This window comes from Ostrinia furnacalis, unplaced genomic scaffold, assembly GCF_004193835.3.
Source record: "Ostrinia furnacalis isolate ACB-3 unplaced genomic scaffold, ASM419383v2 OfSCF1411, whole genome shotgun sequence".
In the NCBI taxonomy this organism is placed as follows: domain Eukaryota; kingdom Metazoa; phylum Arthropoda; class Insecta; order Lepidoptera; family Crambidae; genus Ostrinia; species Ostrinia furnacalis.
The window spans coordinates 355,219-369,488 of record NW_021131650.1 but is presented as its reverse complement, the minus strand read 5'-3'; the positions used below and the strand labels follow the sequence as shown (position 1 = coordinate 369,488).

The following is a 14,270-nucleotide window of genomic DNA, read 5'->3' as shown; positions in this document are numbered from 1 at the left end:
CCTTCTTCGTTATCACAGCCAGACCCAGCATTACAGATAAAAAATTCTTTAACTGAACTCTATTTACCATCAGTACCATAGACAAGAGCCTCCCTGCTGAGATCAATAATCGCCATTAATATGCAGTCGCGCGCGTCAATGCTTGGAAGAGTGCAGAGGAGTGACGCTGACGTATGACTACGTCAAAACGATTAATTGCATTTCAGAGGGTTTCAAATTATGACCATGTTATTTTTCTGACACTAGGGCGGCGCCACCATCGTGGGAGATGAATTTTATAATGACTTGACACTTGTCACTTTTTTGATTTGAGATTCGTTTCGAGCACAGTGCATGGTTAGCATCCTTGTAGAAAGAATTTAAAAAAAACCTGCTCAAATCAATTAATAAAATTATTGAGACTACGAGTAGGTTAGTGAATAACCAGGAAATACCTATTAAATCTATACTTATAATAAATCTGTAGAGAGGTCAATTCTGTACATGAAATATATTTTCAAAATAACTATCAGGGGGTGATTAGTGATCAATACTGATGCCAAAAATGCAATCAGTAAAATTTTTGTCTGTCTGTCTGTCTGTCTGTCTGTCTGTCTGTCTGTCTGTATGTTCCTTATAGAAACAAAAACTACTTGACGGATTTTAACGAAACTTGGTACAATTATTCTTCGTACTCCTGGGCAGGTTATAGGATACTTAGGAATTCCCACGGGCACGGGAATTAGCGGGAAAATCCTTTTGTATGAAAAATCTAAACTGCTTAAGTTAGACGCTTGAAATTTGGCATGCTGGTACCTTAGTAAACTGAAAGCTTAGTTACAACAGAATATTGCAAAATTCCCACGGGAACGGGAGTTAGCGGGAAAAAACATTTGTATGAAAAATCTAAACCGCTTAAGTTAGACGCTTGAAATTTGGCATGCAGGTACCTACCTTAGTAAACTCAAAGCTTAGTTACAACAGGATATTGCAAAATTCCCACGGGAACGGGAGTTAGCGGGAAAAAACATTTTTATGAAAAAATCTAAACCGCGTAAGATAGATGAAGGGGGTAAAACGGGATTCACGCGTACGAAGTCGCGGGCGGCCGCTAGTCTATACTAATATTATAAATGCGAAAGTAACTGTCTGTCTGTCTCACTTTCACGCCTAAACCACTGAACCGATTTAGATGAAATTTAGCAGGGAAGTAGTTTCAGTCCCGGGAAAGGACATAGGATAGTTTTTATCCCGGTTTTTGAAACAGGGACGCGCGCGATAAGGTTTTTCTGTGGTAGACAAAATTCCACATACATACATTAATACTCATAACATTGAGAAAGAAGTCACATGGCAAACGAATGAATAATAAACTAGATTGTGAAAGAATTATTACTTTCGCCCAACCTTGTAGGCGGGTTTAGTAAAAGTTATTCGAATATTTAACTAAGATTCAAGGACTCAGCCCGACTGTCTGGCCTGGCTGCAATACGCAATGCGCACTCACCGCAGTCAAAAGTTTAAACCACAGTTTAATCTACTTAACTAACCATGTAGAGATGATATTTTTTCTATAAAATCTTAAGCTGAGTTGCACCACCTAACTTTGACCGTAACTATCACGATAACCGGCGTTTTTTGTATGGAATTTGACAGATGTTTGACGTTTGTCAAAGTTAAAGTAAGATCGCGCAACCCAGCCTGTCTTTAATTTTAAAACCAAGCTAATAAAGATGTTATCAAATAAAAATTGGTACCTAATTAACAGGACGCTGTTAGCAAAAATATTTTTCCCTTCCTTCTTTTAAATAGCCACAAAGCTTGTTCAAACTTCAACGTTTGTGTGCCCCTGTTTAATCCCTCTGCTAAAATTAATAAACTAAGTAGGTCGTCAATATGACAAAACATAATTACTTATGCCGCAATATCATTATTCCTTTCTTTTCAATTCAATCGCGTAACCTTGTTATAATGCGAACTATTTACATGAAAAACTTTTTTTACAAAGCATTTACATTTTGATAATGTAATACAAAGTTCCAACAACGAGGTCAGGCTATAATACCGAATTACTATGCGAATAATTTAGCAATTTGTTAGCGTCAATAATATTTATTCACCTACATGAAATAGCTACTTGAAGTATTTTTCCTGATAAAATGTCTGAAACGCTGACGTATTTGGCTTTGTTATTTTCGGCAATACATATGAAATTAAGTCAGCAGATTTTTAAGTAACACGGTAAATGTTGCGTGCTCTGTATTCGAGTGTCAGGAGTTGAACAAATGCCAATTTAGACAAAGTCAGGGTGACTAGTCGACACGACATTGGCACCAACTTGGCGACGACGTTTGTGAGGGCACTCACCTTTTTAATCTTCACGAGACTGAATTTCGACAGTAAAAATCGACTATGCGAAAGTAATAAAATAAAGTTCAAATCATAAAAACTCGAGCATTGTCTTGGAGTTTGTAATGTGTTCCATCAAACAGAACTGTCTCTTGTTTACGACGACAAATTGCACGACTATAAAACAATTCATCTTAGTTATTGCATCGTTTCTTCACCTAAGTATGTAAATATGTTATTGCGTACTTTTTGTTTCAACTGTATCAACCTTTGGATAATCGGTTGGATAAAGATAAAATACCTTTTATCAAAACCCTAATTGATTTTTGACACTGACCTGGTTATACAACGTTATTCTATAACGTATCACCTGTTTCATCAGCCGCCCACTGCCGCAACTGTTTGACCAGAAAAGACCAGACATACAAAGCAGGTCAATCAAGACAGTCCCAATTTTATTTCATTCGTCGGTAACTCCTATGGTGGCGGGTCGTAGAGCTTCTGCTGTAGCTGATAAAGGAGCCATGTAACCCATGCCATTAACTTGGCTGCGAGTGGCGCTTGGGATCGGCGCTGGCGCACGACACAATCGCACAACTCGCGGTTATACGTATACGCTCGGGGTCGTCTATCCCAGCGTGCTATGCCTATTGTTCTCAACTGCCACTGACCTGGCTGCGAGTGGCGCTTGGGCTCGGCGGCGGCGCGCGGCGACAGCGGCTCGGTGCCGCGCGACACGATCCTGCGCAGCTCGCGGTTGTGCTCGGGGTCGCTGCCCGACCACTGCTTCAGCTGTAGCTGTCGAGGGACCATCTCCCCGCTGCTATGGAGCTGGCACTGACCTGGCTGCGAGTGGCGCTTGGGCTCGGCAATCTTGCGCAGCTCGCGGTTGTACTCGGGGTCACTGGCGGACTGGTTCAGCTGTAGCTGACGAGGGACCATCTACCCGCTGCTATGGAGCTGGCACTGACCTGGCTGCGAGTGGCGCTTGGACTCGGCAATCTTGCGCAGCTCGCGGTTGTACTCGAGGTCACTGGCGGACTGGTTCAGCTGTAGCTGACGAAGGACATCTCCCCGCTGCTATGGAGCTGGCACTGACCTGGCTGCGAGTGGCGCTTGGGCTCGGCGGCGGCGCGCGGCGACAGCGGCTCGGTGCCGCGCGACACGATCCTGCGGAGCTCGCGGTTGTGCTCGGGGTCGCTGGCCGACTGCTTCAGCTGTAGCTGACGAAGGACCGTCTCCCCGCTGCTATGGAGCTGGCACTGACCTGGCTGCGAGTGGCGCTTGGGCTCAGCGGCGGCGCGCGGCGACAGCGGCTCGGTGCCGCGCGACACGATCCTGCGGAGCTCGCGGTTGTGCTCGGGGTCGCTGCCCGACCACTGCTTCAGCTCCGTCACGCCGTCCGCGTGGACCTCCTTCATGAACGACTCGATGAGCTCCTTGCCTGGAGACAATTGATATTGTTACTAGAGAAAGATAAAGGGCTATAATGCTCTAGTTCAGCGGTTCCCGAAAGGTTGTCCGCGGAACCCTGGGGTTCCGTGGAAAGGCCGCAAGGGTTCCGTAAAAAATATTATCCCACATTTCGTGACCGACGTTGTGCGCGCGCACCGACTTGTTTACGCACAAGGGAGGGGCAGGGCGTGCGGGCGGAGTAGTACGGGGGTTCCGCTAGGAAAAGTATAATCAATTTATTAGGGTTCCTTGGCAAAAAAAAATTGGGAAACCCTGCTCTAGTTCTTCAAAAGGTACACCCATCAACGGAAAAGAAATATGATTCAGATTTTCAGAGGGCACCTTGAACCATCGATCTAATTATGACATAGCGCCTATCCTAACACTACACACACGGTAGAAGAAGCCAAAGCTCACGCAAAAAAAACCTAATTAATCTGAAGATTTCATAGTCATCATTAATAAGTTAGCTCAAAAGAAAGTAAGAGCAATCGATACAACAAGTAATCGAACGAAGGCCAAATGTAGCCAATAATATAGACCTGTTGCAAGCTGAAATTAAAATGCCAGAGGGCGGGGAATGTCTGACCGATTGGGCTAGTTATGTATAGAAATGTATGATTAGTGTTTAAATACTTTATGGGCTAAGTAGTCTATGAGGACTATGAAGTCGTTGACAGTCTGATTTTCTTACGATGCTTCTCTATACTGGCCCATTTACTGTCTCGAAGCAGTGGTAGGATTAATAAACCAATACTAGGACGTGTAAAAGCGCTTTTTACAAGGCTGTTTGCAGAAAATGAATAACTTTTTTAAAAAGGCATAAAAGTTCTCGAGTGGCGGGACCAAGAAGACTTAGTGTGGGTCCTGCCCACACTACGTCTCTCACTATGTGCACTGTGCAGCGACGATCTGGTGAAGGTTTTAGGAAGAACCTGGATTCGGGCAGCACAGGACCGATCGTTGAGGAAATCATTAGGTCCAGTCCAGCGCTGGACTTCATTTAACCGAAACGAAATGTATTTTTATGACTTAATATGCTGACCTTTGGCGATGTTGGAGGCGTACTGCTTGATGGCGATCTTCTCTATCGTGTTCTCCAGGCCGAAGAAGTTCTTCACGTCGAGCAGCGCCTTCTGCTCGAAGCACGTCCAATCACTGTTCTCGGGGTGAACCTGGGGAAGGAATGGCTTTGTTATTACTGGGTCGTGAGGATACCAGATTACTGAGAGGCAGTAATGGACAAAAGTTGGTATGATAACATATTTCGTAAATGCAAACATTAATTAGTGTCCGACCGAATGTTCGGTTTCGGTTTCGTTTTCGGTTGAGTTTCGGTAAAAACACGAGTTTCGGTTTAGTTTCGTTTTCGGCGGCAAACTTGCCGAAACTACGACCGAAACCGAATGTGCATTCGGGAGTTTCCGCGCTGTTATCGGTCATGTTCGGCGCGTTGAATTAGTGAATGAATCCGATCAGAGCCAAGCCAATATCGTGATTCGCTCGCTTGTTTGTTTGCTGTTAGTTTTGTTTTGTTGTGGTGGCGAGTTTTCGAGTGATTTATTTTGAATTTGGTAAGTTTTATCTCGTTTTATGTCGTTATAACATAAGAGCGGGTGTAAAAATAAAAAAAAATCAATATGACTGATAAAAGTATAATCAAGTTTAATCTAACCTATATTTTTTTTTGGTTCGCAAATGCTATACGTAAACAAACAATTTAGTTAAGTAGTTAGTAATGACTATAGTGCATTTCATGGTGATAATATTATTATGGATTCAGAGTTTCAAAGTTCATTTTAGTATTTATCAACAAGGTATCCAAGTGGCAAGTACAGTAGATACTAACTTACGTACTACCTACCAATTTTGTTTTGAGAAATTATTAAGGTAAAAGACCCGNAAAAGATTTTAGCAATTTAATTCACAAAATCAATTGCGCACATTTAAAATAAAGTTTGTTTACACTTTGACAGCAATAGACTGACATGCAAGGTGACATGTCAATGAAGTTTTCAGTTATTGTTGCCATTAAAAGAAATTAGTACCATTAGATTTCCGCAACATGGCGAGGGTTTTTATGTTCCTGGTCGGGCTATAATAAAAAGAAATCTAGACTATAAATCCTTCTTTTCTTTTTTAATACATAATTTGATACCTTTTAGAGTAAAAAGGAACTTTATAAGTTCAATTTTAATGCAATTTAAAGAGAAAACAATAACTGACTGATTATAACAACGTTTTCTTTATTTTTCCCTCAAAATATGAGCCTTGTAAGGAAGTTTCGGTTTCGGTTTCGGTTTCGGTTTCGGTTTCGGCCGAAATAGACACCGTTGCCGAAATTCGTTTTCGGTTTCGGTTTCGGTCGTAAAACTTGTTTCGGTCGGACACTAACATTAATATTAAATTACCTACTGTTTTGATGTTTTGTAAAAAAAAATTTTTCATTGATAAAATCATCATTCTAAGTAATAAATAAACATAATCATTGACAGATTTCAGAACAGCAAGCAAGTTCAAGTAGTATGGTAACTGGTAATTCACTAAAACTTAAGACTTGCTCCGTTGGCGAAACATTGAATTTGTCAACTGATCTAAATATGGGAGAACTCAAAACATTCTCAATATAATTAATTACCTACTTTATCAGATATAAAGTGTATGTTACACACGGAAGACGTGTGACCACATTGTGATTTCAAACTTTATCTAAAGATTTTAATCTTGTTTACTATTTCCCAAAAATATTGAAACAGCATACAATTTGGGTGCACAGATAAAAGATAAGGGACCAAAACAAACCAACGGCAACGATAGCAGCCATCTCTCAGTATTTGTCAACACTATCGCAATTAGTTATCTGATAACGCCGGTCATGTTTTGTTTGATGACATTCTGATAAGCGAGATGCCCAGAATTTGAACTGCTCTTGTTATGGTAGAGGACGTGGACGTTGTATTTACTTGCCTGTCTTTCTTCAGCACATAGAGAGCTCTTCTAAACGTTTTCATTAAAATCCAATGGCGTCCTCCAGGGCCTTTTGGTACGAGATCCAAGAGTACCTATGACCATTCACGCACGTGGAACATCGAGCCCGACTTTCGGCGTTTTTCTCTAATGCTCCACATGCTTCGATATAACTATGCCGAAATAAAATTCGAACAATACAGACGAACTAAGTATATAGAGTTTGGACACTCTTCACTGAAATTCAGTGTAGCTGACATTTACTTTTTTCTACAAGGTATTATTAATAACGACACTACTTCTTCTTCATATTACTTTCCTTTATTAATTACCATCGACTCTAGCATGAAGCGTACGTTAATACTTGACATATTAGGATCAAACCGAGAATTTGAAACTAGAAGGTCTACAATCCATCAAGTAAGGTAATTGGAAAGTGGAAAGGCAGCAAGGTATTTAGTGATCAATTTACTAATAGGTAGACTGAAGATATCAATATTAATTACGGCGATCGAGTAGACCATAATTGGCATTGATAAACGACCAATCTGGGCGTGGACGTTGAAAACTTAATGAGCTGATTACGAGGCGAGGTCGTCCTCGTAATCGTACGGTCATGCATGCCAGATTATAGAGTGCAATAATAATTGATAATGCTTAGCTATATAAAAGACCATTAATTTTAATTCAATATTAATAATAATTTTAATTAATTGATTTTGATATTCTTGTCATAAAGATTTTTAGTAATTACTAGCTTTCCACCCGCGGCTTCGCCCGCGTGGAACTTTGTCTGTCACAAAAACCTTTATCGCGCGCGTCCCTGTTTCAAAAACCGGGATAAAAACTATCATATGTCCTTTCCTGAGACTCAAACTATCTGTATGCAAAATTTCATCAAAAACGGTTCAGTGGTTTAGGCGTGAAAGCGTAACAGACAGACAGAGATTACTTTCGCACTTAGAATATTCTTCAGGAAGAATCGGACATAAGGCCAAATTATACCTAGCGTGAAAAGATAACTAGTCAGACCATAAATTTTTGTTGCAAATTCGCCCCTATTGCAAGTTGATAAGAGGTCACAGTGTTTAACTTGATAATATCTCATCGTCTGTACTTACGTACATAACACTTAAAATTAACAAATAATGATAAAATTAAAATTTATTGTTCAATGAAAAGATGGTATCGTCGCAATTTATGTCACGACGATTAACGATTTGGACGAGACCAGTAAGAATCTAATTAATCACTCGTAATAATCACTAAAATAATTAGGTTGATCCTTGATTGGATTGGAAGTTAAGTATATTGATTCGTGAAAAACCTACCCTAATTATATTATTTATTAATACTTCTCGAATCAACATAAACATAAACAGCCGTCTCCAACTCAGGCAGTAAAGTTCGAGCGGCCTCCAAAAATAGACGCCATCCAGGGCGTAATGTAGTGCGGTAATAGTCCTGTTTACGGCTCCAGGATTCCCGGGACGTTTACAGCCAGACTGACTCACAGACGGGTCCCGACAAGGACATGTCTGAGCAGGAATTAGTGGGATTAACACCCTTATTGTGATGTCTCTTCCGTTGAATTGAAGTTGAATGGGAGAAGTGATGGTACATTTTGAAAGTATAAGAATTCGCAATTCTTCCATAAGTGCCATGGGCGACGATAGTGAAAATAATAAATATCTTTGGACAACCTCACACAGCGCCATCTAGCCCCAAAGTAAGCAATTAATATGCTTGTGTTATGGGTGCTAGCTTAACGGATATACTACTTATATACTTTTTTTTTAATACATACATAATAAATTATACATAGTAACACCCAAACCCGTCACAGAAATTAAAATTCATCATTTCAATTTCTGCCCGGCCGGGAATCGAACCCGGGACCTCTCGGCATAGTAGTCCGTTCTGAACCACTACACCAAACGGCCGACAAAATGTGTATTTATAGACATCTACTCACTCGATAAAACACCCAGTAGTGGACATTATCAGGGACTTGTTAGGCGATTGTGTGGATGTGGATATCCCATTATCATCACATGTTGTTTTCCAGCCCGGCTTATAACATCCGGATTCCCTACTGGTTTGTCCCTAGTGTATTATCAGCGAAAGCTTTAGTTGATTTGTTTCGGTTTTGAAAGTCCTAAATCCGGCTAATTCGCAACGAATTACATTGTACATTTATTGTACGAGAACAATGTGTATTTAAATTACGCGAATTCAATGCACAATCAGTCAGGTGCTTAATTGTATAATCCCTGCATTCGATGACGAATCAGTATCAGCATTTTGGTATTTCCAAACACACGTGTTTCGTAACACCGTGCATTGTACTAATTAAGTTTATCGCTCGATTGTTTCGATTAATTAGTATGCGTATTGTTAACGAGGATCCTGTAATAAGCCTTCAATTGGAACACGAGGGGTCACGGCTTTTTGATACTACCTTTTAATTTGGGTAATTTTAGGTGATTAATATTTTAGAAAGTGCTTTTGCGGTTGGTTTAGGCATGTTCTAATCATAATATATCGCACATTGTTAATTTTATTTATTGTTGATTATTATCATGTGTCACCTACTTACATTAATCATTTTAGTCATCTACACGATGTTATAATTAACACAACTGGTCTGAGGCTTTTGTATTTTATCAATAAAGTATTTGTGACCACGGAGACATATTTCTGAACTTTCTACGTAGTTTCCTGGTGTCGGTCTTATACATGAAGTTCATGTTTGCCATTTTATTTTATGGCGGTTGTTCATCTTTTCAAATACTAGTAACTCCTATGGACCTCCTCTTCATCTCCGTCAGCAGGGGTACGCCGTGACAACAGAGGGCCCCCGCTGAAAATCAGTTTCAAGACAAGCCCTGGCGGTCTTGATGTACGCTGAGCGGGTGCCTTTTTGTCAGAGGGGCACAAGCAGTTAATTGTCCACTTGTTTATTTCTCTCTGTTTTAATCTATGTCTTACCTGCTTTTATACCTTTCCTGCAAATAAAAAGTTTTCTATTCTATTCTATTCTATTCTATTCTATGGAGCCGTAAGCTTTTAAAGACACTTTATAGGATGGCAATACTCATATATCCTGTGATCCACACAGATGGGCGTACGTAATGGAGAGCAAACGACAAATCCCGCCATTTGTCGCGCTGAGTGGCGCATATCTCTCCACACAAAGGAAATGCGGGTATTCGGGGACGCGCGTAAAAATATTATCAAATGGTAGCCCGCTCCGTTGTTGGAGATAAATGATGGGTAAACATTCATTGATGTATTTTTAGATACCTAATATTTTATTTTGTACAAGCTTTTGCACGCAACTTCACCCGCGTGTAATTAAATTTGTTAGAGATCATTATAATTTACAGCTCATATTTTATTACAAATGCAGTGTTTACCTTGTTTGTACTTTTAACGCTATCTGGATTCACTTTAAAGAAACTGTATCGTATTTATTTTATTTTTTAATACCTACTAGCTTTCCGCCCGCGGCTTCACCCGCGTGAAATAGGGCTGTTTTAGGGTTTTCCCGGAAATTATTCGATTTTTTCTCGCCGTAAAAACCATCCTTGGACTCCAAGGAACATTAAATAAAAATAATTATTAAAATTGGTCCAGGTGTTGTTGAGTTACGCGCTTACCAACATTTTGTGATTAATTTTTATATTATACAAAATATGTGTAATAACAACTGTCACCACCAGAAAAATGTTCGTAAATAACTGACGATGAACACATCTGCTTTAAATTAAATATTTGTAATATACCTACACGTATAATAAAAATAATCGCTATTTTTAGTAATGTTTATTATTATAAACAGGTAAAACATTTTTTATTTTAATTTATTTCTTTATACTAATAATAAATCTCCTTCAGCAAGAGAAATAGTATTCTACTAGGCTTCATTTCATTGGACTCGCTCGCAGTTCTTGAAGGACCTTTATTATCTTTCTTTGTCAATCCGAAGAATACGCGACCGAAGCTATCATCAAAATAGCAGCGTTTCGGAGAAAATTGAAATAGGTAGGGTAAGGTGGGGCACAATGTTACACGGGGTACAATGTTACAATGCATATTTCTCCGTCCCTTTCTATTAGTTGTATGATGTTCAGCGGCTCAGTTCAGCAGCTCTTATGAGCTTGACAAACGTGTATACCAACATCATACAAGTAATAGAAAGGGACGGAGAAATATGCATTGTAACTTGTAACATTGTACCCCGTGTAACATTGTGCCTCACCTTACCCTACTGGAGAAAAATTGCTCTAAGATTTTCTATCAAAACAAGAATGTCACGTAGCGTTATAGCATTTCATTTTCTTTTCAAGCTACACGAGTCGAGAGATCGATACGTCTTCAATAACTATCCTGTTTTGTAGTCGGTACACCGAGGTTTTTTGTTATTTAAATTACACTGTAGTAGGTACTAGGTGAGGAAAACGGTGGGCGGGAGTTTGCATCGTGCGGTCCACACAGCTTATGACCGCAGTCTGTGGAGGAACACTATCTGTGGTCGCGATCCTCATCAGTGAGGGACCGAGGAAGAAGAAGTAGTAGGTACTTGATGACTACATTAACATAGTGCATACTATACAGTTGAAATATATAAGATTTGGCAAAAACTGGCTTGTTATTGCTGACTCTACATTACCAAGTTCTCCAAGATATTTCCAACCCTATAAGATCTAAAGCAGGCACTTTTATATCTTTTTGAAAAGCTCTTATAAATGTATTCAATTCATTACATTTTGTAAGGTTGTTCTCACGAAATAACACCTGTTATCGCTCATTAATTTCGTTCAAATAGGATGTAGAGACCGACAGCCATCGTTTACATTGGATATCAATAACAAATGCTGACTTTCAAGCATAGTTTAAGGGGATGTTCAAGATGGCGAAACAATTAGCACAGCTATAGTTTAGAAGCGAGAACTTTTCTAAGAAGTTTATAGAAAGTGCCCCAGCGACTATCGCTCATTTCCAATCCATATCTCATTGCAATTCCACAGACGTACGATGACGTCCGCCGCAGATTGGAAACCAATATCGTTCCTATAGCAGAAACCAACGTGGTTCATATAGCAATAGGATTATCGTCCGACCGCATTGGTTTGCTAAATATCAACTTTCTACGCGTTGCATCATTGGCGTACTATATCTGTATAATTTATCTACTATTACGATGTTTCCTCCAGTTGGTTAAATATCGGTTTCCTCGTATTACAGTTCGTATGCACGTCCGCGCTAAAATTGCATTTTTCAGATGAAATTATATGTTGCCTGGTGAGTGGTGACAGCTCTAGGTCACAGCAATGCATTATTTTAAGGAAAACCAAACAGTCCGATTAATTTCAAATATACAGGACTACTCTGTCAGTAGGATTCTAGAAGGAGCTATACGTCATCATCAGCACATAAAAGCAAAAATATGAAAATTTCAACCTGTTTATACTATCCCGTGTGACACATGAGGATAGCGGATCAGCGGTTATGTGTTTCGGCCCTTAACTAGCTCTAGTTCAAAATTAAAACAACCGAAACATCATGTCGTCAACATAAAAGATCAAGTAAATAACAACAATATACTCACAAAATACCGGCATTTCTCCACGACCTCGACCCTGGAGGCGAAGGTCTCGTTGGTGGCCTCGATCTCCAGCACCCTGCCCTTCAGGTCCAGGTGGTTCTTCTGGATGAAGTAGATGTAGTCGACGCCGATCATCTGGAAACACACGATGCTTCAGTAAAGGGCTTCGAGTTTTGGGTTGCCAGGTGTCCGGTTATTTTTGCTTCGGACATGTTTGGCTTTTTACGGTCTTGTCTAGCCTGTCCGGCTTTTGTTAGGCTTTTTATGTGGCTGCCGCGCCAGGCGAAAGTCGAGCTACAGAATAATATCAAGCGCACGCATCAGGATGTTGGGCAACCGATGATTGTAGTACTCACTCGTGTGACACTACAATTAGTGTGCAATCACATGTCCGGTTTTAGGGTAAAATGTCCGGCCAAATGAAGCACAGAGTCCGCCTTTTGTGTTTTTGGACCTGGCAACCCTAGCTTCGAGTCATTATGCAGGAAAGAAACATCCCACCAAAATGGTTTTCTTGTTCTTGCCGTGTCGATAACAAACCTACACAGTGTCAGCCCAAAACTCCGCCACAAGAGTGGTGTTGTCAGTAGTTGGTTCCTTTTAGAACGTAGGTGCTCACTAAGATGGGAATTTGCAAAATTCAACCCCTCAGGGGATAAAACGGGATCCACGCGTACGAAGTCACGGCGGGCGGCCGCTAGTTATACATTTTCTTATTCTTATTATTCTAAAATTCTACTTTACAAGTGCCTCTATAAAACACTTTAGACAACAAGGAATTCGTGTAATCAAAAGCTAATCCAATCTGCCAACAAATTAATTATTTCAGAGATCTTCATCTCAAAGGACTTGGTTAGATAAAGGATCTGCATCTGGATAAAGGGTAGGAATTCGCTTGAAATAACATTCCCCTTTGCTTTGTTTGTCATAAAACAATTTAGATGAGATTATAACAAAACTATGTTATTATGCTATAACGCCGTAAATTGAGGCCTCTGTAATATCACGTTGTCACTGAAAACAAATTTTGTTTACGAAGATTTCTTTAATTGTTTCGGACTTAATTAAGTGGACTTGGTAATTAATTTATTCATATTTCCCCAAAAAGGTAAACTTGGATGAGCTTTCAGAGAAAACTTTTAATTGAGAGTTTTTCCACGAATCTAACGCAATTGCCGAATTACATATTTATATAAAAATCTTTTCTGGAAGGTTGTTAAGGTTTGCGTCCTATGCAAAAATAAAGAAATCTTACTTCTCAACCCAAGTTTGGCCAGAGGCGCTGAGTTTCGCATATTTGGCATTGTTGACACATTGGAAAGAACTCGTATGATTCTTCTTCTTCCTCGGTCCCTCACTGATGAGGATCGCGACCACTCATACAGTGTTCCTCCACAGACTGCGGTCATAAGCTGTGTGGACCGACTCGTATGATGATCAACCTTATTATCTGCAGTGTTTATACTTTGAACTTCATGGAAAAATTTATTTATTGACACTAGGGAAGTAATAACACACCTTTTTGAGCAAGTATGGTGCCTCCACATTGAGCTGGCAGCGGCGCGTGGTGTGCCGCTGGGAATCGTCCGCCGACCAGCTGTCGTCGGTGATGACGCACTCCAGCACTACTGGAATCTGAGGGCAGTTCGGGAACCGCCTCTCGTATGCCTGGAACAAACAAAAAGGTGTCTTTAGGTATCATAAATAAGTTATTATTTCCAGCTGTCAAAGGTGACTCGAGTTTCATCCGCCACTTCTTCTCAGCTCCTGTCTAAGTTATATTGTTGACCTGTATCAGTGCCCTGAAAAGGGCTTACACAGTAATGATGATTTTGATTAGATTTTTGAGCGCCCAAAGTAGGTTGTTACAAAGAACGAAAAAAATGCTTGAATCTTGATGATTTGTTCG

At 40.1% G+C, this 14,270-nt stretch overlaps 1 protein-coding gene across 2 annotated transcripts in view; it reads right to left on the bottom strand.

The window, feature by feature from the left end:
• Positions 1-14,270, bottom strand: part of LOC114352638 (protein real-time) — an 82,668-nt gene that overhangs the window by 36,057 nt on the left and 32,341 nt on the right. The window contains exons 2-6 of one of the 2 annotated variants that reach the window (XM_028304310.1): positions 13,880-14,029; positions 12,365-12,496; positions 4,829-4,958; positions 3,667-3,772; positions 3,000-3,070 (exon numbers count right to left, since the gene is read on the bottom strand). In XM_028304310.1, the coding sequence (XP_028160111.1) occupies positions 3,000-3,070; positions 3,667-3,772; positions 4,829-4,958; positions 12,365-12,496; positions 13,880-14,029 (589 nt within the window). Of the gene's footprint in view, positions 1-2,999; positions 3,071-3,595; positions 3,773-4,828; positions 4,959-12,364; positions 12,497-13,879; positions 14,030-14,270 lie in introns of both variants that reach the window. The other variant, XM_028304312.1, reaches the window with a different exon arrangement.